This window comes from Tachypleus tridentatus, chromosome 1 (assembly GCF_004210375.1).
Source record: "Tachypleus tridentatus isolate NWPU-2018 chromosome 1, ASM421037v1, whole genome shotgun sequence".
NCBI lineage: Eukaryota > Metazoa > Arthropoda > Merostomata > Xiphosura > Limulidae > Tachypleus > Tachypleus tridentatus.
The window spans coordinates 47,942,641-47,969,736 of record NC_134825.1 but is presented as its reverse complement, the minus strand read 5'-3'; the positions used below and the strand labels follow the sequence as shown (position 1 = coordinate 47,969,736).

At 32.6% G+C, this 27,096-nt stretch overlaps 1 protein-coding gene across 1 annotated transcript; it reads right to left on the bottom strand.

The window, feature by feature from the left end:
• Positions 1-26,744, bottom strand: LOC143247767 (putative U3 small nucleolar RNA-associated protein 11). Its single transcript, XM_076496224.1, is given in 9 exon segments — positions 1-182; positions 2,557-2,667; positions 3,231-3,355; positions 3,871-3,888; positions 3,891-3,963; positions 6,817-6,930; positions 10,852-10,954; positions 24,508-24,569; positions 26,591-26,744. Coding segments are annotated over 9 exon segments (756 nt in total). The 5' UTR covers positions 26,651-26,744; the 3' UTR covers positions 1-92.
• Between the last annotated feature and the right edge of the window lie 352 nt (positions 26,745-27,096).

The following is a 27,096-nucleotide window of genomic DNA, read 5'->3' as shown; positions in this document are numbered from 1 at the left end:
GAAGAAAACAACATATTTATTTGTTATAAAACAACTTTCATACAAACTTTATTTTACAAGCACAATGCAGGTGTATAGTGCCTAAACCACATTTATCTTTTACGTTCTTTCTTCCATAGATAGATGGGTGGAGAGTCTTTAGTGCCATCTTTCACCTTCTTGATTGGCTTATCTTTGGAATTCTGTAGTAATAAGAAAACAATTATACATTAGTACATATCATTGCTCATGTAATATCAAAGTCAAACAACTATTTGTATAATTACTTAGGCTTAAAATGAATATAATACCCCTTTAGTAATTTTAATTAGTTAGATTTATGTAATGAAAATTTGAAAATTGCTTTTATAAGGACACAGCTACTCAAAGAATGAACTTTCTGCAATGTTCCTACTGCACAATTAAAACACCAGATCTTATCATTATGAATCCTCAAACAAATGACAGATCCATCAGATTCAATTGATAAACCCTGTAACATTTTTTGACAGTGATAAAGCACAAATGATTTATTAAAGCTCTATTATGAAATTAAACTTTAATTGTCTCTACTTAGCCAATGAGCTTGTATACTTGAAATAATAAAATAAATACTAAACGTTTGACTGGCACAACTTTCTTTTGCTGGCTGCAAATGATAGCATTATTATTATTATATACACACGCCAATTTATAGCTGCTGAAAATAATTTTGCATTTCTATTAAAAATTTTATTAAGGAATAATAAATAATAAATATTTAGTTAACAAAGTAAATATTTTATCATATTGTCACTCAGCTCAGCTGAGATTCATTAAAAAAACTCTTGAAAAACTAATAGTTTCATTCCAAGTTTATTTATCGATTAAGTAGAGTTTATTACATGTTACAGCTTTCAGATTTTAGAATGAATGGTATTTCAATGTGTGCTTGAGAAAGATTATACCAATGACTGAAACAGTTTCTGTTCTAAAAAGAAATCTTTCTTAACTGTAACATGTTATAAAATATCTGAAAAATTATTCCTAATACCTAAACAAGGTGAAAAAAATAATATAATGGTAGTCCTTCCTCATCTCTGATAATTCATTTGTTATACTTACTTATTAACAATTTTGCTTTTAATTATCTCTTTAATAGTTTACTTTTCCTGACCACTTCACATTTAGATAAATAATATCATAGAATGACAAGAACAATTGCTGTTAAGATATTGTACAGTTGAGAAGTTTACTTGAAACTCAGCATTTTTGTTACTAAAATTTCAATTGTTAAATAAACAATTCTTTTTTTAAATTAGCAGATGAGTCAAACTATCTACTCCACACTTACCACAGAGCTCTATTTGGCAGAGTGTCTGGTAAGTAGCACATACTTTACCGTATACTATTACTTTGTGGCAAGACTTAGTTCTGTGGTACCTCAAAGTTAAACTTCACATATACCTCTAGAATATCAATGATTTATTACATGGGGAAACAGACAAGAAACAGTGAAGAGAAGTTAAACATTTATTGAAATAATGTATACAAAGATATGATTAAACATTAGAAGTTAGTGGAACTATAGTAAATAAGTTAAATAGTCAAACTGTAAAGAATACACAGTGAAAGAATTACAAATATAAGTTGTGAACTTCTCATACTGAAGATGGACCATCTTCCTTAAAATAATGAAACAAGTCTGATGCAAAAGTAACAAAGTAACATTCATAAGGTACACATTCTCTCTGTTACCAACCAATTAAAAAACTTAGCACTAAGATGTCAAAACATCTCTTCTCCATATTAAAGTCACTCAACAAAGAATTGAGTAAGAAACAAAGAAACTATTCTACAAAACAGCAGATAAATTCCTTGACCAGTCAAGCTACAAAAAGTAACACAGCATGATCTCAGCAAGATTATGATTACTTTATATATTGGGTTGAGGAATAATTCGTGAGCATTTTTTCAATTTAAACAAATATATTCATAAATGAAACGCTTTCGCAAAATATTTCATGTCATTTGGTAGATAATTTTTTGCTCTAATAGATGGTGTGTTTGATTTTTATATGTTTTTAATTTTTGCTTTCATTTTCAGCTCATTAAATGGACTGTCAAGTGGACAAAATCGAGCATTTTCAACACCATCTGCTTTTCACATTTAATTTCTTGTAATTTTGCTTAAAACAATGCATACTATATACCTAGGTATTACATGAAATAAAGTATCATAATAAATGTTTTGGGTGTAATGTGTTCATGCATTGAAGTATTGTATAGTCTTGCATGTAATGCTTGAATGAATTTATTTAAAAAAGCTCACGAATTATTCCTCAACCTATATATATATATACTATTGTAAAGTAAATTCTGTATTTGCATAGTACATAAATTTATTTTTATAATTTCATTGGTAGCAGTCAACTTTTCTAAACTTATGTTTTAGTACTAAGCAAGATCCATTAAGGATCTACTTGGATATACTGATTGATGTTGTTTTTAATATTTTCATCTTCTTCTTGGCTTTATAGCAAAATATCATAGTAGAACCAGCTGTAAAATATACCAGCATAAGTGTTTATACTATACCATTAATTTCTTTTTAGTCTCCATCTTTTGGGCAAGAACTGTTAACTCTCTCTCTCGCTGAATACGTTGGTCTAGTTCTTCATATTGTTTTCTCTTCACTTTAGCTATATGCTGAAAGAGGAAACAAAGTTATGTTTTGTTTAACTTGCTGTTGTTAACACAATGTGTTAATCTGTGTTGTCACCACCATAGGTATCAAAACCCAATTTTTAGCACTGTAAACCCAACGACCTTTCCCTGAGCCATTGGGGGAGGAGGAGGACAAAAACACATTAGTAACAAGAGACAAAGTTTAATTAAATTGTGAAAAATTTGAAAAGTTAAAAGTGTTACTATGAATATTTTGTAATTCCACAACAATCTATTTTGTTTTAACACCACTGTAATCAAGATTTAATATTTATATATACCAAAGTAATTATTTTTTTACAGATGTTTTATATTATATGTTAATAGATACAAGTTTACTAATTACTAAAGTTTCAATGTATGTGATATAATTAGTCTAGTGTAAGTCTTGCCTCCTTACAGTTATATTTTTTATATATTCTGTGTGGCAAACAATAAATTTTAGTTTTAAAATATTGAAGTACAAAAGAAATTGTTAATAAAAATATTTATACAGAATTGTTTTACAACAATAAGCTAACTATTCAAAAACAAGAACATCTCACAGCTAAGCTTTCTTCATCAAGTGATAAGACAGTTTTTTTTAAAGTGTCTAGCTTTGGTCGGTTGTAAGTACGATCCAAAAGGGCTGGATGAGTCTTTAGGTGACAAGCCACATCAAATGTCTTAGCTGTAAATTAAAAATAAAAATCTTATTTGTGGAAATGAAGGAAAATCACACTATTTCAATAGTATTTGGGAATGCAATATTTTAACATGAGATATTCACTAAAACTAGTGAAATTAATGTACTTCAATTGGTTTACAAAAATATTATTCATTCTATCATCCTGTTGATCAACTTGGGAAAGGAGGTAAATATTTTTATCTTTCTTCTTAAATACTGACCTCATTTTCAGGTGAAGTTTCTATGCATGCAGTACCAGTTAAAGATATATGAAAGAAGAAAAATTACAAACTTTAATCCCAAACATTTCTGTCAAGAGAACACAACAAAATAGTAATTAAATAAAGAGTTCATAAAATAAGCAAAATACAATAGTAAAAGAGGTCATGAAACCCTAAATCAAATAACATTTCAAATACAACATCTGACAAATAATTATTCCTACAATTAAAAAGAAGATATGTAAGAAATTAAAATTTATTTTACTATTATTTTATTAATTTAAAATATGTTCTTACCTTCTTGTTTGGAATCTAAAAAAAAGTGTGTTTGTTTTGTGGTCTTTCTTCAGAATCAAGCATGTGTAAGGTAGCTTTGAGTCGTTCAATTTTCTGTAAAATATTATGGATATAAATTTTGAGTTTTGTTAATGTTTACGTTTTGACTAATCTACAATGTTAGCCAACTTCTAGTAAATAAAGTCAGCCTTAAAACAAGCTACTTGATTGACTAGCTGCTTAAACTGAACAAACTGACAGTGCAGAACTGAAAATTTGGGAAAATAATTAGTAAACACTCATTCAAACACTAAAATGTTTAATTTACTATATATTTTAATGTAAACCTTAAAATGGAAAATTTTCTTATATTTCCAGTACTTCAGGGTGTGTAGAATAGAGAGAAACTAACATGGTTGCATTTCTGCCTCAATATTATTAGTTATTCAGAAATTTGAATTAGGACAAATGTCAGCTTTTAATCACAGTTGTTGGGTGGAAAGAGCTACAATAAAAGGGCCTAATTGTAACGGTTTCTTCAAGAATTTTCATAATTTCTTATAAAAGGAAAAAACATTCCCAAAAATTACTAACAAATGGCAGAATTAACAGTGAAGTTAACTCAATAACCTGTTTTTTACATCATGAAACATAACATTATTAGACTGTCCAAAAATTATGTACAAAACTAAATTCATGCAGAAATTATCATTCATGAAACAATTTTTATTTTTTAAATTGCTGCTGGATAAGTTAAAATCTTTGTTTGCTTTTGAATTTGTGCAAAGCTACAAAAGTGCTATCTGCGCTAGCCGTCCCTAATTTAACAGTATAAGACTAGAGAGAAAGCAGCTAGTTATCACTGCCTGCCACCAACTCTTGGGCTACTCTTTTACCAATGAATAGTGGGATTGTCCATCACATTATAATGATCCCACAGCATGCTTGGTGTGATGTGGATTCAACCTGCAACCTTCATATTACAAGTTAAGAACCCTAACAGCCTGGCCATGCCAGGCCTAAGTGAAAATGCCTGAACTACTCTTACAAATTTGTCAATAAATCCAGTTAAACAATGTATTCTTAAAGCTTTTATCTGGTACAAAAAATTAAACTGTGATTTGTGCACTATATTCATGTTATTTTCAATGAATGCACATCCAAGTGCAAAGATTTCCTTGTTTGAATTTAAAAATATTAGTATTTTACAACTGATTTACTAAGGGCATATCATGAAGTACCAGTCTTGATAGCAGATTAAGGTTACATTAGTTCAAGGCAACTCACCAACAATGAGTATAGGGGAAAATGCTGCAATGACTTGTTTATTAAGCATCACAATGCTTTATTTACAAAACAAGTTCCACAAACAGATAGAAAACAGACAAAAAACAACAAAATAGTAAATATGTAAGTATCACACATACTTATAAACATGGTAATGTAAAAAATAAAATTACCTACAAGAGTAGTTAATCAAACGATTCAGTTAAGTTCATCAGATTCATGATCAATGATAAAGTAATACATAATTACAATTCTTTGATTTTTTACATTTATCCCCCAAAAAATTTAGAGTGATTGTTTCTTAAAATTCAGTTCCAGAATTTATTATTTTTGATCAAATCTTGGTTTATAGTTGTTGAGATCACTTTAATAATACTGAGTCTGATATTAACTGAAATAAGATTTACAACTGTGTTATCAAATACTATAAAATGTTTTACCAACTAACCCACGCACAACTTAAGAGTTTTGTAAACCAGATATCCAGAAACTCTCAAAGCTTTTATTGTTGAATGATAATAGCCACGTTACCTTACACTCAGTGATTTTTTTACGTGTTGTTTAACATCTAATATCTTAATTAACTGAATGTATTGAAATTTATATTGAAACCCCAGTTGCAAAAAAGTGGCCCAAATATAGGGTAAAAAAAATCAGAGCTGAAAAATGGATTGAAGGCACTAGATATGTAAATGCAATCCAATAATATAATCGAAAATGACTTCTTCTGATTGAAAAAATATACTCGCAAGTAAAATCTGTAAAATACCTTAACAGGAATGTAACAATAGAAAGAAAGGAGACTGTGGTATTTGTAGTTGCTGCTTACTTTTGAATTCATGCTTGAATAAAGCAAATCATACTAACTAAATGTGAGGTAATGATGTTGAAAGTGGAGAAAGAAGAGTTATGAAAAAGTGACCTGAAAGGTCAAAATTGAATTAAGTTAGAAGCAAGGAGTATGATACTGATTCAGAAGAAGATAGAAACACAGACCTCAAACCATTACAGTTATATACAGTTGTATGTTTTTCTGTACTTTGTGGATTTAAAATAAGAAACAAAGATTCTGAATAGTAGGGTCAAGTAGTTTATTTCTACAAATAAATGTCTTCCGTGACATATTTCAAAATTTGGTATGACACTAAAAAGAGTCTTTTTCATGACCTGTGTGATGTCTGAATTTTTTTTATATTAATAATCCAATCCAAATGCCATTATGTCTAAGGCTAAAACTGACAAAAATTCCTTATGTAACACATGCTTACAACTTTAAACTGAAAATTTCAATCATTTATATTAAAGAAAATACACATCTCTAAGAAGTATTCCATTTGAACAAAATTGACATTTTACATGGTTATTAAACACATTAATGTATATTATTTTATACATTTGGGGTACTTCAATAAATTTTACCTGTTGTACTATAAGTAAAAAAAAAACTCTCCTAACTTTCACATACAATAATTTCCTACTGACATCCCAGTGAAACATTTAATAGGACATGTAAGGGGGTTTTTAATAATATAAATTTGGATTTGTGGATGTTTGGAGTAAAAGTTCCAATGCAATAATTAAGCTTCAATTCACATTTTCATATCACTTTTAACAATAAAATAAATAATGATTAAAATAAAGTAATTAACAAAGAACAACAACAAAGTATCATAACAATACTTTAGTCTCTGCACTTCTTTTAATGGTGATGTAGTTTAAATCTTGAGTCTGCATGAGCTTTAGCTGTTCTTCTGTGAATTCAATTGGCTTTTCCTTTTCATAGTGAACTCCATCCTAAATAAACCAGAAGTGTGATGAAGACTTTTTAAAGTATACATGTAAACACACAAGTATAAATACAACTGTTTGCAGAAATTAACTGTGAAGAAATAAGTAAATAAATAAAATCTTTTTTCTTTGTAGTATTTAATTGGCTCTATCAATTTTAGAATTTGAACATATGGTTGTAATCCTCTAACTATAATACAGGGTAGTCCAAAATTATCCTTCATGTTTTAAAATTTAACCCTATCACGACTGGTTATGGGTCAAAGGCCAGTCACGCTTGTTGACTTGCATTGAAAATTTTATTAACTACTATTTTATGAATTTGTCAACCAGTCTGGTGTCATGCTGTACATTAAAATTGAAATTTTAGTATCATGTATTATTTTATTTTTTAATTTAAAAGTAATGAAAAACAAGTTTAAGAACTTGTTTGTAAATAGTAGACCTATATAATGTATAATAATTGAAATGTGACTATTTTACAAAATACTAGTCCACTAAAACACAACCAAGATAGATCACTTTGTAAATGTTAGTTTTATATTTGTGGATGCAGTAACCAGTGCACATGCAAGTTCTGTAATATTAACCAGGCACATCTGGAAGGTCAATATAACAAATATATATAAATGTATAATACTACTACAAGACTTAAGTTGTTTAGACTAAATGTATAATGTTACAAAATTTAAGCTGTTTAGACTGTAAACAGTTTTATTTTTTGTTATAATAAGTAGTTATTCTAGAATGAAACAAAATATATTTCCTTATTTTTTTATGGTGGTTAGAAGGTTGGTAAAATTGACAGACCCCACATAATTAGAATAGAAAAAATAACAGAAAATACAAAGTTTTGCTAAAAAAACAAAAAAGTTTGAAACATTTTGTACGTTTGGGTGATTTACATAAATAATTTGAGATTTTTTAGATGAAAAATAATTTTTAATCATAACATGAAAAACATTTTTGCACAGACTATTTTTACAAATAAGTCTTTAGTACAAATACTTCATTAAAAAGATTTTTTTTGGTATAAAAACTTTCAACATTTAGAAAGAGTCTACCAAAGTTTGTACTGTATCAAAGCTACTGTATAAAAACTAAACTCATGTATATTATATATATATTAAGACCTTTATGAAAAGGGTTGAAAATTATCTAAGGAAACATGACCATACAATTTTCAACATCTTGTAACCAAACTCAAACTGTCAGGTCAGTAGACTTCCACATATGCACCATTAGTGGCTCTCAGAACATCTCACTGAAATTCAATTTCAGTCTACATTCACTGCAATGTGTCTACTAGTTACAGAGATGATGATGTCCATTATTCTGATCTTTAGCTCCATGATGTTTGCTATAGGTGTGTGATACACAATATCCTTAACATACCCCCACATTTCTGTCCTGTACTGGCATTTGTAATTACGCTGCACCATAGCCACCGATTTGGTTTCTGCAAGCCAAATGATGCATGAGCCTATTCTTACATGGTTGACATTTTACAGAGTAACATTACTTATTGGAGTGAAAAAGGAACATGCCAATAAAAACTGTTTAAGTTGAGCTACAAAAGGTAGAAAACTGCATGGTCACGTTTCCTTAGTCAATTATTCAATTTTAAAATATGAAAGACAATTTTGGGCTATTGTATATTTAAATTATTAGCTATTTAAAAAAAGTAGTAAGATGAAGATATTAAATATCAAAATGGTCTATAAGGCACACTTGTTTTACTCCAGCCACATCTAATATAATAAATTGAATAAATGAGTAATAGATTATATTCCAAAACAACACACCAGAAGAAATTAGACTGACTTAACCACTACAAATTATCTAATTATTGTACAATGTTTTTAAACACAAGTATTCATCTTCTCTCCACATAAGTATAGATAAGAATTTAGTAAAACTAAATAAGAAGCCATCTGTGAGATTCTTCATGAGCAATTGGACAGCAAGTTCAAAGACCAAACACTTTATTGGGAAGCTGTGGATTAAAAACTTGTTGGTATATATATATTAAGAGTAGTATCAAATAGTATATCTGTGGCTCACTTCAAGTTACAGAAGAAAAAAAAAACTGATGCATAAATAGTTTACAGTAAAATTTCAGAGATTTTACAAAATGGCAAATACACAGGAATTCATCATTTGATAGATGTGGCTATTTATGGAGCCAAAAGTATAACAGAAAACAGTGGGGTAGCTTAAAAATTAAAGAGACGAGAATAGGTCTTATACTTGTGTACTGCATTACTCAGACTCGATCTCACAAAATCACAGGTTGGAGACAAAATTCTATGTCTAGTGACATTTCAGGAAATTATTATTTCAATATCAAAATACTTTCATAATTCACTAAAGAAGATGAGAACTTTGGAAGCTATTCAGAATGTTCTCAGACAGTAAAATAATGATATAAAGATATCCAAATGTTTGTATGGGGTCTCCAAGACAGAATGGTAATCTTCCACCTTCCCTCTCCATACACTAGTAGAAAACAGTTTCATTTCCTTTGTACTTGAAAATGAATCTGCTGTAGCTCGAGGCCTTCTTAAAACAGTTATATAAATTTACATATAAAACATATTTATTGCTATCTAACCTGTTAGGAATACTTTAGAGAGAAAATCCAGAAAATACCATCCCTTCATTAAAACCTAACCTGTTAAGAATAATTTAAGAGAGAAAATCCAGAAAATACCATCCCTTCATTAAAGCATTAAGGTGCACCAATGTTCAATGTTTTCTCAATTTAAGTTATTTGTGCCTGAATATCCAGTATATAATGAAACAGTGGTATTCTGGTTTGAACCTGAAGGACAAAAATTTAAAAGTACTGCAAAAAGTAGTGCTAAAGCAGAAAGTATGCCAACAGTATCTGGTCAGTGTTCCAAACAAGCTGAAGGACAATGTTCTTGATGAAAACCAACAGATTATACTAAAATCATTTTGGTACCATTTTTAACCCCAAGAGGTATCATAAATCAATGGAGGATAACAATTTAACACTATGAGAGGTTTGAGATATCTGAATCAGAGCATTTTGCAAATTTGAAGGGTTTCAGTGAGAAAATTTTGACTTGATCAGTTTAATACACTATTAATTACTAAGTTTAGAGAGGATGCTCATCAGAATGAGAACTGGGATAAGTAAGAAATTTCACAATTTGGATTTTCTTATAAACATACAACACTGGTAAGCTTGCCTTTGCAACCCTTTTGTAATATAGCTTCTCTTTGTAATAAAGTTTTTCATTTTACTACATAAAGTGAGAAATTTTTAATTTGAATTTTGATAAAAGTAGAGTGTGCATAATAAATCAGTTAAACAATGTAACCTTTTATTAAAACATTGTTATATAGCTATGTTAAATTATATGAAAACAAATCAAAGACATGCTAAACATACACATTTCTTTTGAAACATTCGTGTATTTCTCATGACCATTCCTTGATATTGTAACAATTAACCCTTGGAGACAGTTACAAGGACACTCATTTGGTTACAGACTTACTTTTATCTTTATTTTTTTTTTATGATAACATGAAGACTACACTGCACATGAAGCTCTCTTTTGGCACTGTTCATACACTAAAAAATACTATTATAGATTAAAGTTTGTTACTTTTGTCAAACGTGTATTCACTTATATCCCACGTTTCAAGGCAGACTGAGTATCTAATACATGATGAGCTGACACACAAATATTAAAATCTGAGGCTTGAGCAAGTAGCATGGGATGAGGTACAAATATCTTTAAAGAATTATTGCATAATTTCAGGCCATGTAAATTAAGTAAAAAACAAAATTACTGATAGAGAGGAATTTGGTTGCCACACTACATTAAACATATTAAAACCATCATTCAGAACATAATATATTAAAATTCACTCTTTTACCACTTCATGTCTTACCTCTATTTGGGAATTGATCATATGAAAATAAAATTCATCAGGATTCTTATTAAGAGCTTTCTTTCTTAACACTTTTAGGGCATTTTGTTTCTTTTGGTAGTCTCTGTAAGGAAGGCAAGACGAAATAGATAAGACATCATATTAAACTGCCTACAAGATTATATACCAACTCAATAATGTTTTATAAAATTTCAAAACTATGCATTTTGAATCTAACAAGCTAGCAGGAATACTTCAATTTAGCTACTGTTCCAATGAAAGTTTCAGCACTGAAAACATTAATAACGAGAGCAGCTTTCAACAGTGCATGTATGGTAACACAATATGTTATCATTCCAAAGTTTGTTTTTTATTATTTTTTACAAAGCACGTACGAGTATGTAGGGCATCCAAGAAGCTTGGAAAGTTTTTAAAAAACATTATTTGTTGCATGTGCAAATATGTTTAAAAGTTTTTTACAGCATAAAATCACCATAGTTTAATATGAACTCCAAGAGTTACAAGCAAAATCTCCAGTTTTTGCCCAATCTCCTCACTTGTAACCATAACACAAACCATGCTTTTTATGAAACCCATAACAAGTATGTTAATGTAACGTATAGGATAAGTGGAGCCAGCTGACAGATCCATCTGTCCAATCCACTGGCTGTGGAAGGTTTCATCAAGCATGTTGCACACAATAAGGTTTCATCCAGTGTGAAGATGAATAATCCAGCACCACACTGCTGGATAGCACATTAACATCTATCAAAGCAGTAACAACCTTTAAACAGTTGTACAACTAAAATCTTTACAATAATTCATGTCACAATCTCTCTAATAAAAGTTTTTCTTCATGGAGTATATTACTGGAAATACAAAGTTACTTTAGATAAAAAATTGAAAAATTCAAATTAGGTTACAAGTTTGTTTAATACCATTATACATTGCTGTACAAAAGTGTTAGAACAAAATACAAAACAGATTTCAAGCTACTTTCAAAGAATAATGGAAAGTCACAGGTGAAACAAACTTTTATTTATCTTCATAGTTAGTATAACAGAAACTCAGTGGAAGTGCTAGAGCTCAGTAAATAGTTAATATTTTGTGCGTTTCCTTTTGCTTTAATAACTGTTGATAGTTTTTCAGGCACAAAAATAAACCCTGTTCAAAAATGTGTAAGCCCTGTGGAAAGTGCATGTATTTAATTCATGCAATAATTGTATTGTTTTATCATCATCAACTTACGATACAGTAATTTTACACATTAATAGTTTATAACCTGTCAAAATTATAGTTTTTCTATAATGAAATAATATTTCTGATAGGTAGTCACACAAATATCTGTTCTCTTTTAGTGCTGCCCTCTAAACACAAAACATGTTTTACATATGACATAATTATTTAATCTCCTAAATCATCTTCCCTGCAAATAATCATGAGACAACCCTTCACCAATAGGAGTACGATATAATCTCTTGGCATGAGACTCCCTCTATTCTATTTTATCAAACTATCACTGAGTTTTGGCAGAAAATGGAAGCACTAGTTTTCAGTGAAGAAGAGTGGGAAGTACAAGTACATTTTCAGTGTAGGGAAATAACTTTTGATATTGTACTTTATCTCCTTTCACATAAATAACAAGAATTCCACATTGAATAGGCAGAGAGGCTAGTAAGAGTGAATGAAAGAATTATCCTTTAAAAGCTTCCAAAATACACTCCCAAAAGGAAATCTTAAGAATCAAAAATCTGATTTGGAAGACCACACCACTTTCGAAACAAGTATGTTCTTTATCTGTCTTGGAAATATGTCACTAACATCCACACAGGGGTAGAATAAGGATCATACCACCATCAAGTCCAAAACCAAAGCCTCTAGAAACTGAAATCCATTTGGGAGTGGGTTAGAAGATCATACCATTGGCAAGTCAACTACACTCCAAAACCCAATCACCTGGAGGGATAGAAAAAGAGGATCATACCATCTACACCTCAAGTTCATGAGATCAGAGGGAACAAAGAACCTCCCTAATTCATGAATGGAGCACATGATAATATGAAAAATTGATAGATTGATCCAGAACACATCTGGCATGGAAACAATATCTACTTAATATAAACCATCTCCCCCAAATTTGAAATTAACAGGAACCACCCCAAGTGCATTACCATCCTCAAAACATTACACATAGAGGAATAGTGATGGGGAAGAACTGTAATAATCTGTGAAGACCTCCATCGTGACCCACAACACTGATAATGTAACATGAATATAAACAATGAATGCGATATAGACATCTGTAATATATATGTGATGACTTGTAATGATTAATTCCTCTCTAAATTCAAACCCCAGTTTTTAGGAATCAACTTCCATGTGGAAAAGGATGAGGGATCCAAATTCAAAAATGAACTACAATTGTGATGACTCACTGCTATGTTTTTGCTTCACAGCAGAGGCTATCACATTACCTACACCACTGTAACACCAATACCCTACTCTCAACTGATAGTTACATAATTTCTATATTGTGTTACTATATCATTAACCCATTCAGGCAGATGCCTCTGCAATCCACCATATATATATGAAGGGAAATGAATAATGGAAAGTACAAAGAAATGACAACACCCGAGATAGTGCAATGGGTGACAAGAAAATCCTATTATGAAAATTAGACCATTCCAATTTATTCAACAGAAGGTATACCAGAGATGGGTAGCTATCCTCTTCTGCTTTATTCATGTAGTCCACAGGTGAATATGGTTCAGGACAAGCAATCTTATGAAGTAAGTCTATTGCAAGGATAAACTTAAGTAATTTTGTGGAACAACCCATCTCTGAAGTGTGCACTATGTGGCCACAAAATGATAATATGTGCATTGACATGGTAAACAGTGCTGATTTGAAAGGTTAAAGAATACCTAGTCAGGCATTACTAGCCACAGAGCAGGATCCAGAAAGAAAAAAGAGACAATCAGCTAAAAAAATTGGTTGGTTGGTTGGTTGATTTAGTGTTTTATGGCACAAAGCAGCTAGGCTACCTGAGTCAAACATCCGGTAGAAAAGGTAAAATTAAAGTCAATGTAGTAAAATTCATAAAAAAAATGAAGGTAAAACAACAGTTAAGAAAAACACAACAAAACATAAATAGCATAAAACCAATGTTTCCATCTAGTCAACAACGTTGAGAAAAACTACAGTAAGAGAAGTTGTAAAGGACTTTCTGTAGCATAATGGCAATTATCATAACCCTTCAGAAAGACTAACAGGTAAGTACAAAAACCATCGTCAGTCACCTCAAGTTGGCCTTTCCAGTCCTGGTTCTGAGTTATGTGACATTATGGCCATTTTCAAAAAGTCAAGTAATAAAAGTTTTAAAAGACATCTAGCAAAATTTTAATAATAACTTGCCAGGATGACTAACAGGCAGTTTAAACAGCATCATTAGTCACCTGAAGATGGCCTTTCCAGTCCTGGTGTCGAGTTATTTAATTTTATGGCCATTTTCTAATTTCAAATCAAACTAGAAATTTGATTCTTAAAAGGGAACCATATCAAAAAAGGTTTAATGTATAAATTAAAAGACAAAAATGGCATTAAAAAGAATAATGGCCTTTAAAAAACTAAAAACTTTAACAAGGTGGACAGTATCACCATCACCAATAACACTGTAATGCTATGGACAAACCTTGAGACAGAACATGTTTAAAATGGTGCAGTCATTGAGAATCGTAACGACGGCAAGAAAGTAAAAGGTGGCTCATTGTGATCTGTGTGTTACACAGACTACACACTGGTGCATCAGTTCCAGATAAAAGAAAACAAGTTAAAAAACTGACCAATGCATAGTCTTGTTAAAACAACTTCCTCTTTCCAATCCTTATGGAACCAAGAAGGCTATAGTCCAATATAGGGTTTTATTTGGTAAAGCTTGTTGTCACATTGCTCATTCCAAGTCGATTGCCAACTGGCACAGAGCCAAGCCTTGAATGCAGGACCATAGTCCATGTATGGAACAGGCACAGCGGTGATAGTGCCAGAGCAAATAGATTTAGCTGCTGTGTCTGCGAGCTCGTTCCTGGGAATACCAACATGGCCCAATACCCAGAAAAACTGGATAGAAGTATTTGTTAAAGAGAAATGGGCCAGTCGGTTCTGAATATCGGTGAGAACAGGGTGTGAACCAATGAAGCGATTCTAGGGTCACTAGAGAATGAAGCAAGTCGGTATAAATTGTGCAGTTTGAGTACTGCTTAGCTTCTATGTGATACAGAGCAAGAGAAATGGCATGCAGTTCAGCAGTGAACACAGAAGCTGTAGAGGGGGATTCTGCATGCAACCACCAAACCACAACAAACCATGGCAGAGCCCACACAGTCACCTGATTTCAAACCACCTGTATAAATAGGAATGGAAGGATGGTTCAAAAGATGTTCAGCAAATAGCAGACAGTATTTCCAGTCAGGAGTGTCTGCTTTTCTCAGATGACTTAAAGATAAGTCACAGTTGGGGATTGTAAGAAGCCATGGTGGGATGGGTTGGCCAGTGGTTACAGCAATGTTATCCAAGGATAGACCCAATTCATCCTACTTTTATATGCAAAAAACGGCTCGTTTGGGTTGCGAAAATATTTTCCATAGAATAGCGAACAACGTTTCGACCTTCTTCGGTCATCGTCAGGTTCACGATGAACCTGAACATCCTCCGTGTTTTCTCTACCACCACTTGGGTAGCAGATTGACATTCTGTGCTAAAGATATATTGTGTTCTTATTCGATCAAAACTCGACTATGGATCACTGGTCTATGGTGAACCTGACGATGACCGAAGAAGGTTGAAACGTTGTTCGCTCTTCTATATAAAATATTTTCTCAACCCAAACGAGCCGTTTTTGCATATAAATTTCTCAACAAGTGGGTTTCTTGACATCACTGATTATTAATTCATCCTACTGCTCTTGGATACAAAGGCCAAAAGGAGCAATGACAGATTGTCTATTCTGAAAAGTATGGCCCACCGAGGAAGGTAAACACAATCCCAAGTGGGATGCTTTGGTAAGGAATAAAGTTTCGAAGCATATAGTAAACACAGTTGCAAATGGCGTAGGTGCAAAGAAGGTTTATAAGACTATGGGAAGTGTGGAAATCCCCAGTGCAAAGTCCTTGATGATGAAAAGGGTCTAGCATCTTCAAGGCCAATGGCCTGGCAGAGCCATAGACCAGTGATCCATAGTCGAGTTTTGATCGAATAACAACACAATATATCTTTAGCACAGAATGTCAATCTGCTACCCAAGTGGTGGTAGAGAAAACACGGAGGATGTTCAGAGCTCTTGTACATTTGACTCGTAGCTGCTAAATGTGTGGTATAAAGATCTCAATGTCAAAGAACATTGATACAAGATGTTGTTGTTTGAGAAAGGCTTCTCTGATTGACGTTTTAAGTCGAATCAGGTAGTCCATTGTGAAGCGCTGTCGTCGGAACCCACACTGGGTGGGTGAGAGGAAGTTGATTTGAGGAACTAAACAAGACGATCATTAACCATCCTCTCTAAGGTCTTACAGAAACAGACTGTCAAAGCAATTGGATGGTAGTTAGAAGGAATCTTAGGATCTCTTCCCAGGCTAAGAGAAAGGTAGGACAATAGCCTGGTGCCAAGCATCAGGAAAAACATTCTCTTGCCAGATCCAGTTAAAAACAATTAGAAGAATAGCAAGAGAAGCAGGAGGTAGATGGTGCAGCATGTCACAGTGTATATCATCTGGTCCAACTGATGAAGGGCCAGTTTCACCAGTGTAAAGGGATGATTATAGTTATAGAGACAATCAGCTCAAAAGGAAAGAGGTGATCACTCTGCCCAAGTCTTGATGGCTAAGAAGGTGCAGGAAGAAGCAGAAATGCTAGATACCCGGCAAAAGCTTTCACCTAAAATATCAGCTATGCTCCGAATATCAGCCATCAGAGAGTAAGATCGAGAGGGGGACAGAACTGTATTGCCCACTGATCTTTCTTATCTTGTCTCCTTTGACTTTAGAACTGGTAGTAGAAGATATGCTGGTTGTGAACTTAATCCAATATTCATTCTGGCTTTGACATCTTACCCAATGAGCATGTGCACAGGCCAGCCAGAAAGTGATACAGTTTGAGAGTGTGGGATATCATGGAAAGTATCCCAGGCTCGTTTTTGAGCCTTCCGTGCCATGTGGCAGGCAGGATTCCATCACAAACAAGGATATAGTGGAAAATGTGTTGAGGTTTTAGGAATACATTGAGCATCTGCTTGTATAATACAGTCAGTTACTGCTGCCACACAGTTGTCTATTGATGGCAGGATCAAGTTCTGCGACAGTAGTGAAAGTGAGCCAGTCTGCCTGATCCAGTTTCCATTGGGGTATGTGGGTTGGGTTACATTGACCATGGCCTGTCTCTCTCAAAATTATAGGAAAATGATCACTGCCTCATGGAATATTGTCAACTCTCCATGAAAAATGGGAGAATAATGAAGGGGAGCAAACTGAGAGATCAATAGCAGTAAAGGACTGACTAGGTGCGTGAAAATAAGTAGAAGAACCAGTATTGAAAAGAAAAAGGTTGTGATCATAGAGCATATGCTCTACAGAATGACTCCTCCTATCAATAACAGCACTTCCCCTTAGGGGATGATGTCCATTAAAGTCCCCCAGTATTAAAAAGGGAGATGGCAACTGTTCAATGAGAGCTTCAAGGTCTGATTGATGCTATGTCTCTCCAGGTGACAGACAGAGAGAACAAACAGTGATGGTATGACCCAATGAAAAATTGGATGGCTACAGCCTCCAAGGGTGTGTTGAGTGACACCCCTCCATGCACTCGTCCATCACATAGCCTGTCGTTTCTATGGAAAAAAAACTGCCAAAGGTGACTGTATTGGCAGGTTTCTGAAATGTTTCCTGTAAGGAAAGACATACAGGATGATAGGAAGCAATCAGTGTTTTGATGTCATTCAGATTAGGACATAAACCAACAGTTCCATTGTATCAAGGTGGCCATTTTTAATGATGTGTAGGCAAATTGGGTGGAGAACCCTTCTGTTTACGACCATGTCTTTTTTCCTTACTGTCATTATTCGAGGGAGGTCTATCGACCTCCATGGATCCAACCCTGGGTTAATTGGGCAGGTCTTTGTTGTTAGAAGGGGATTCCAGTGACTGAGAACATAAATGAATGATAGTTTTACATCTTGGGGTGGGAAAAGAAGATGTTGTATCCGAGGAAATGCCTGTACCTGGAACCAAAGGATGTGGATCTTGGGGTTTGTTGGAATGTATGTAAGGGACTGAGATGGATGTAGAAGTTGATTCATCAACTTTTTTAACCATGGTAGTCAAAAAGCTTTTCATTTGTTTTGAGAACAATTCTCTTGGAAGCACAGAGAAATCTGTCTGCACTCCCACTGTAGTTGTGGAACAAAGTGCAGCAGCATACATCCGAGATGAAGCAGTGGACAGCAATTTTTGAGCCTCAGAATAAGTAATGTTATGAATCGTTTTCAAATGCTACACCTCTTTTTCTTCCAACCATTTAGGGCAAGAACAAAAGTAGAACAGGTGAGAGCCATTGGAATTGACACAATGTGGGTCCATTTCACACTCATAGACATCATGGTCCTTGCCACCACAACGAGCACATCAGGGAACCATGACATGACTTCTTTGAGTGACCAAACCTCTTACACTGGAAACATCGGAGAGGGTTTGGAATGTACGACTGTATCTTGCAATTAAGATAACCTGCCTTGATGGTGGCAGGTGCAACTCCATCTTTGCAAGCGGAGATATGCCTCACTGCAGAAACTCTTGGAGTGGAGAAACCAGCAAGAATCTTTGACTCAAGGATGTTCTTCAAACCCCTCTCAACAATAACTCCTCATGGTGAATTCATATTAGCATGAGGTGTAATCTCAATAGGTATATCCCCAATTGCCTTTGAATTCAAAAGGAGTTCACTGTGTTGAGTTGTGGATGTTTCCACCAATATGTCAAAAGATCGAAGTTTCTTTACTGACTTTGGAGAGCCAGCAAGTCCCTTCCGTCCCTTCTGAATAAAAAAGGGGGACATTTGCCCCTAAAGGTTTCTCTGAAAGAGAATGTAGAATAAGAAAATGAGGTACAACAGGTGGTACAGATGTTGAAGGTTGCTGCTCAGAAACTTTAAACTGTGGTCGTTTGCCTATGGACTGTTTCTTCACTACTTTATTTAAATTTTTATTTGGAAGATCCATAAGAAAAAAGGAAATTTCAGTGCCCACTGACCCCACCTACCATGAAGTCCTATGAGGGGATGCATTACAATGTCAAGCAAGGACACTGCAGCAATGCCAGGGATTCGTGAGCACTATAACCAAACACCAGCATCAGACACAATGCCCACAACATCTGTTGAGAACTTCCAACACTGGTACTTGGTTGACCCTAGCCCAAGTGGACCAGCCGATTAACCCAAAGCCACCTGTCTACAGAAATTCAAGGCCAAAGTGGTGTGTTAGGGTTGGACCCCTCAACCACCAGGATCCTGTCCTCCCCTTCACGGGTTGCCACGCATGGCAAACACATGGGTGGATGTTTAGATCCTAGAGGAGGTAAACTGAAAGAACAGAACCTTCCTTGGGCAGTCCCCTCACCACTATAGGAATCCACACCGAGGGGCTAAAAAGGAAGTATATATACTTATAGGTAAATAACCTAGTCACAGTCTCATGAAGGAATAAAGGATGACAACAGAAAAATAGGAAACAGCTACCCAAAGCATAGAATGGGAGATGAACATACAAGATATATACCCAGTGTTCAACATACAAAGGACCTCCAATGGACAGCAGAGGAAAAATGCAAGAAAAAAGGAAAGTGCATGATTAGAGTGAATACCCCAAGAAGTAATGATGGGAATGAGGAGACAAAGAATAAAAGGCCAATCAAATCATAATCTAAACTGAATGGGTAAAGGAAGAAAAACAACACATGAAGAAGCAAAGTAAGGAAAGGAAATGTGAAAAATGAGTTTAACTCTCTCTATACAAGCTAGGTCAAGTTGACCGACTATGCGATCTTTTTGTACTAATTTTTGATATGCTGCCTATATCCTTAAGAAATCTGGCAGCCTTTCACATATAGAAAATCTTATTTTTTAATGAGGTTTTTTAAATAAACTAAAAAAAAAAACTTGCTCTTTAATAGAGTAATTATTTTGAATAATCTATGTGCAAAGTGATTTTTATATTAAAAGTAATTTTTTTCATGTCAGTGAAACTATTATTTTCTCTACCTTAACTCATTACAAGATTGGTCAATCAATTTGAGTAACCTTGTAACTAAAAAAAAAAACAAAAAAACCTAAATTACCCTCCTTTTCTTTCAAGAATGGCTTCCAATATGGTGTAAAACTACATTTATCCTAAGTAGCTTTAAACCCACAAGTGTATAGATCTATTTATAATTAAATGTTATTGTTTTATTGCTCTTTTGATAGCCCTTTGAAACATTTCTAAATACTACTTGCATCATAAGTTGTAAATCACTTGAAGAACATGCAGCTCATGAAATACTCTTGAATTACCTTATCCACAAGCTACTATAAACTGCTCATACACATGCCTTGTGAAACATTTTTACTCTATTATTATATTACTTAATCTAACCTTAAATAATCTAAAGAGGTCTCTATTACTATCTTTTAAATACTTTTATAATAATAAATATAGAATAAATATGAAAAACAAGAAGTAAAGCACTTACATGAGCACTTTTTCTTTTGCTATTGACTATTGCTGACATTTATCATACTTTTTACACTAATGGTGGTGTAAAAATACACAATCTCTAACTAAATAACACACCAAAGAATATAGACTAATAACATGTAAAGAACAAAAAATCTTCTTCAACTCTCAAAAGTTTTCTGGCTTTCAAATTCATCCAAACTACTCGTTAACTTTCTCACACGTATGAAAATTGTATACTGGAAATGTGGAAGATTTTAAGAAATGAAAACATCAAAAGAAATATTCCACATGAGACACTTAAATGTAGGATAATAAAATCAATCCAGAACAAAAAGAAACAAAATGAGCCAAAACAGTGCTGATTGATATTTCAATTGAAGGCTATTGTTTCGAAGCCTTCTATTAATAGAACCACACCTCCTGCCTTTGTAGATGAACATCACAGAAGAGAAACAATCCAGAAGTGGGGGAAGGAAGTGGTAAATCCAACATCATGGAGGATATATTGAACTACCAACCCATACAGATAAAGTGAAGTACAAAAATTAAAATGAAAACCCAAAGTAAAGGCTCAGATAACAGAAAACATTTTTGAGTGCATGTAAAGAAGAGGATCAATGATCCTGGTGAAGGGAGCATTTAAAAATGTACAGCCCAAAGAAATTAGAGTGCAAGGCATGTAACAGGAAGAACTTGTCCAACCACCTGAGCTAACTATGGAAGGAGTACAAGAATATGTTTAACAAGAGCTAACCTAAACTAGACATCCATATATGGAAGTCAGGTAAAATGCAAACCACTACACAAAAGATATAGAATCAAAACAAACCAAAGGTCAAGATATGAAACTGGTACCTGATCACATGGTGAAAAAACTGAAGATAAAAACATGTACAGTGGGTATTCTCAGTCCTGTAAAAACAGCCTACCCAAATGTGATTAAAGAGGGCATATTAAAACAGGGGTGATCCAAGAAGTGAGGTGGGACCAATTATTCTGCAGCCCCCAACCAGCATCAAACAAACAAGACAATAGAAGAAAACCCAGAGATCAGGGATAGAAAAACCAGGTGTTGAATATTTAAAATAAATAAAGATAACAGTATCTGAGAATGAAACAAAAAAGTAACTGAATAACTTAAATATGGCATTACAAACACCTTACAGGACTAAGTGTGCAGGAGCTACCACAAAAAAAGTGGATCAGTGGAGAAAAAGAACTGACCAGAAGACTCTTTAGTAGTGAATGGGGAACAAACAGTATTGTCTCTTCCTTGAATATCCAAAAAGTAAAGCCACACATGAAGAGAACAAACTGAAGATGACAAGTGCCACAACATAGAGGGAAAAAGGAGATAACCATAAAGTCTAAATACAAGCAAAACACCAAGGAAAAGAGATGAAATTTAAATATGAAATGTGCAAGTGTTGATAGGGCAAAACAAAGCTAAAGAAAAACAAACAGAAGCAGGTAATCTAAAAATGGGTTCAGCCATTATAGGAGGAAAGTTGACACTACTGGGAGCAGGTAGGGTGGACCCTAGCTCTAAGGTGCCCTTACAAATGAAATTACCCCTTTCACAACAATCGTGGTTTAAAGGCCATGCCATCATGTTTGTTGACTTGCATTCAAAATTTTACTGAAATAGTTTTTATGAATTTATGTCAGCAAGTTTGGAATCAAATTGTAGATTATAATTCAAACTTCAATATTATATGAGTTAATTGCACAATAAAAAAAAAGTTAAATAAGATAATAAAATATTTCTCAGCAAGAGTTGCATGAGATGCTCATTAATTAAATTATTCAAGTAACTTGTACTACATGTCTATCACATAAATCACCAGAAATATCCAAAAAAACTTAATAAGCAATTTCCTTACCAAACCAAAAGCAGGTCTGTTGAAAAACTTTCCAGATGAATATAATGTAAATACAAAATATTAGACAAAAAGAAGCCTATAAAACAAAATTTGACATCAACATAAAGACTTAAAACTTCTTAGGAACAGTGAAGATACTGTCATTCAAAAAGGTGACAAAGGAACTTCGATTGTGAGTTTCACCAACCAGTGTGATTCCTTAATAACAGATATACTGAACGATATGTCCAAGTTTATTCAGTCAAATATTGACCTTAATACAACATACAATAAGAAATTAAGCAGACTACTAAAACTATTACCAAATCAAAAACTAATACTTTTACACTTTATAATTTGTTTGCATTAAACCCAACCAAAAATACCAAAGCTCACTAAAAAAACCAATAACTTTACACCAAAATATTCTTTCTTATAACTCTTTTAAACTTAAATCTTGGTAAATACTTCATCTTGGATGTTGGAACTTTGTTTCCAAAATAAGCCTCAAATTAAAAAAAACAAACTTCACATCTTCTGCAACACTTGCAGAGTTTAGACATTAGCATAATTTTGTCTAGCTTCGATGTTGTAAACCTATTCCCTCAAACCCCTTGTCATAAGGCAATACAAGATACTGGAGAAATTATTTCCCAAGACCCCCAAAAAGAGAATCAACATAAAATAGGAACACCTAATAGAACTGTTACAAAAACCCTCATTTATTTGCTTTCAATACTGATTCCTATCTTCTTCAACTAAATTGACTTACCATGGGAATTTCATTATGCTACTTTGGCCACTCTTTTCCTACATTATAGTCTCTTTCATATATAAGCTAAGATTTTGACTGTTTTGTGGTTTTACACCAAGACGGAAAAATGAAATTTCTTCAATAAATAAACAGCCTGCATAAAGACAAGCAATTCACAGTGGAAAGCAAAAAAAAACTACACACTTTTTTTTTTTTAAATGTTAACATCCTCCTAACCTTCTATGGCTTTACCACTAAAATTCATAAAAATAATGATACAGCAGAAATTACATAAACTACATTTTTAATCACTTAATTCACTAGAAGCTAAGTGGTCTAAAGCCTACTAAACTTATCACACACTTTTATACATTAAACATACACAGAAAACATTGATGAAATTGTTCACTTAACTCAATGATTTACAAATGTACAGCACTTCCCTACTTAAATAGTTACAGAAACTATTAACAAATTTAAACATGGGACATTTAAGAAACTAACTCAAAATAACATTCCACAAAACAAAGGAAACCTAATCACTTGCACTATCCCATATATAAAAAATATTAGCATATCTATCAGAAATTTCAAAAAGACTAGCACATAAATATAACCTTATTGTTTAGATTTGTTTTCACATCTGGTATGAAAATTAATTATCTTAAGAAAATACTATAACAAGCCCATCCTACTAGCAAACATTTAGAAATATAGTATAACATTTTTTCACCCTTGCATGTAAGTGAAACAGAGGATAAATTGAAAATCAGGTTAAAATGAACACTAAACATCCTCTTCCTAACTTTAAACACAGTTTTTCTCAACAGGATATCACAGTGATAGGATGTGAACCTGATGCTAACAAAAAAAAATCAGGTATGCTTTATTAATAAATCAAACTATCCCACAATTAACCACTACCCAGGTATATCTCTATGTATTTGATTGTTATCACATTATTTTATGCAAATTGAAATTCACATAGTTAAATAACAACTATCAATTCTAAAATTTAAATACACAGTTAAATTACTGAATGTTCATTTAAAAACTAACACCTTCTTTACCATTAAAACTTGTGTATTTGAGAATGATTACACTGATTACCAAAATACCATACCTGTTTAAAAAACAAATGTTCCTTACTGTAAGATGTAATAAAATAATACTTAAGTAAACTCAAAACAAAACTACTAATGTAAAATTTAATATTCAATTAAATAACTGCAAATATACACATACTGTATATCAGTTTTATTTTGATACAAGAATTTTAAACTGTAAAATATATTTACCTTGCTCTGGCTTTGTAGTCCTTCTTTTTCTCCAAGATTCCAAGGTGATTACGACTTGTTGGCTGATGAAAGTAAACAAAAAAGATATACTCAAGTGATTATTTCACTAACACATGATACAAGTTTTATTCAGAGTTATATTACACGACTTTATTAAAATCACAGAATTTCCTCATAACCTAAAGCATTTTAATATAATGCCAACAAAACTGTGTGTAACTGATAAAAATATTCATATAATACACAAACAAAGGCACTTTTGGAAATGTTGGTATGCTTTTCACATTAACATAAAAATTAGTAATATGACATTTTATGTTAAACAATTAACAAGAGTACAAACCACTTGCCTGATATACACAGAAGCTACACAGTGATACACGCATGAATATGTAACAAACATTTTTAGTTCATTTTTTCTTTCAGTCATTAAGTAACAATTTATAAAAAAGAAAAACAAATAAAGCATGAGGTAATCTCATCACTTAACTAATAAGTATTATTTGTCATATTATATATATATAAGGTTGAATTACAGAGTTCTTAACATTCTTTAATGCAAATTGTACTTTATTACAACACACTTTTATTCAAATAAATGAAAGAACTACATGTATCTCCAGAATTTTATTTTAGTAGCCCAATATTTTACTTTTACAGCTTCTTCAGGAGCTAATGATATCTTACAAATTGGACTAGATTCAACTAGATTAATGAGCGTGTGGGATATCATTAACTACTGAAAAAGCTGTAAAGGTGAAATATTGAGCTACTAAAGATAAGTTATGGAGATATAGTATTGTTAGGCCAACAATATTATTTGTGTTGACAAGTAATGTATATGTTAATTTGTAGTTTATTTTCACTTTCTCTGTATTTTAATAACTTCAGTGACAAAACAAACATTTTAAGTGAGAAACTTCTTCATAAGTTAATGCTGGAAAGTTTTCAATCAATCAAACAACTACATTATTATTCCAGACAAATGTGGCAATTTAATTACAGATACAGGAGAACGAAAGGAAAAAGATGTTCCCTAATATTCGTCCAAATTATTATTGGTTCTGTAAAAAAAGCAATTTTTGCACCACGAAATGATCTGTTCATGACATAAATGTTCAGTTATTGCAAAAGATTTGCATACAGAAATTCACCTGCAGTTCAACTGTCAGTGTTCCAATTACAGTTGCTGATGTAAATTACCCAACTGAATTCCTAAATACTCTTGAACCACCAGAGATGTCAAGTCACATATTCTGATATTAAAGGTTGGTTCACCAATGTCATTGAGAAATCTTGATCCTCCAAAATTATGTAATGTCACAAGTTCAGTTGTTAAGACTTTACTGTCACATGTTATTGAAGCAACTAATCACACCAAAGATGAAGATGTCTTGATTCCAAAATGTCCTTTGCTACTAAGTGATTATTCTTAATTTAGAAGGTTCCTATTCCCAGTGACAATTTATCTTTCAATGCCAATTAATAAGGCCCAAGGTCAGAGTTTAAAGGTTGCTAGATTATTCCTAAAGCAGTCTTGCTTTCACATTGGCAAGTCACATTATGTTCAAGGGTTGGATATAATCAAAGCTTGTTTAGACTGTTATAAGAAGAAACAATGGTACATGAAAAAGTTGTAGTTTAGATTGTAAAATTTGTATTTTGGAAACCAAAGGTTTAGATAAAAGTTATAATGTTATGAAAATTGAATATTTTGAATAAATGTTCTTAAAAGTAGTTTCACTGTGTTTTTAAATGCCTATTTCATAAAAGTTGGACAATTGTCCAGGGAACATGTAATTCAGCTGGTATTAATATATATATACACACACACACATACAAGTTCTACTCTGTACTATATTATAGTAACAGTACTAAATACTGCTAGTACTACTGACACTGAATGATACAACAGACCACGTACCGTACAGTCAGTAAAGGCAAACTCTTAGTCTTACGTACGTCTATATAATATTCAAAATGGATTCGTACACACGTTATTCAATTCCGTTAAATTACAATGTTGAAGGCTTAATATTAAATTTTCAAATAACATGATAATCTCAAAAAAAAAAATCAGTACCTGGTGCCTTTCCCTGTGCAACTTTTGTCTCGATTTTGCAGCATTTCTAAGACTCGACATCGTAAATTTTCCGTTCTTATTCTTCGCAAATTAAAAGCAGTACCTACAATAGAGTTTAACACCCCCTAGTAACTATTAACGTAAGTTACAAACGTTTTTCTTAAGATATTGATTTTGATTTAAATTCGACATTTTTCCGTGATTATAACTCTAAATATGCTCGGTGATTTTTTTAAAAAATATTACATTGTAGTTTATTCTTTCATAAATTTATCTACTGAAAATTTCCTTTCGTAACATGATTTATTTATTCCTGTATCTCAGAACGTTGATGCACAAACCGGTCCACGGAAAACGTAAAGAATAACATTTTATGTGTTTAGTCAACTAACTTGCTTATTTTATTGTTACGGCATATTTGTTTTCTGTATTTTAAAACGAACAAAACTTACTTTCGAATTTAATAAGTAAACTTTATATTTCTGGTCTCATTCATAATTACAGAA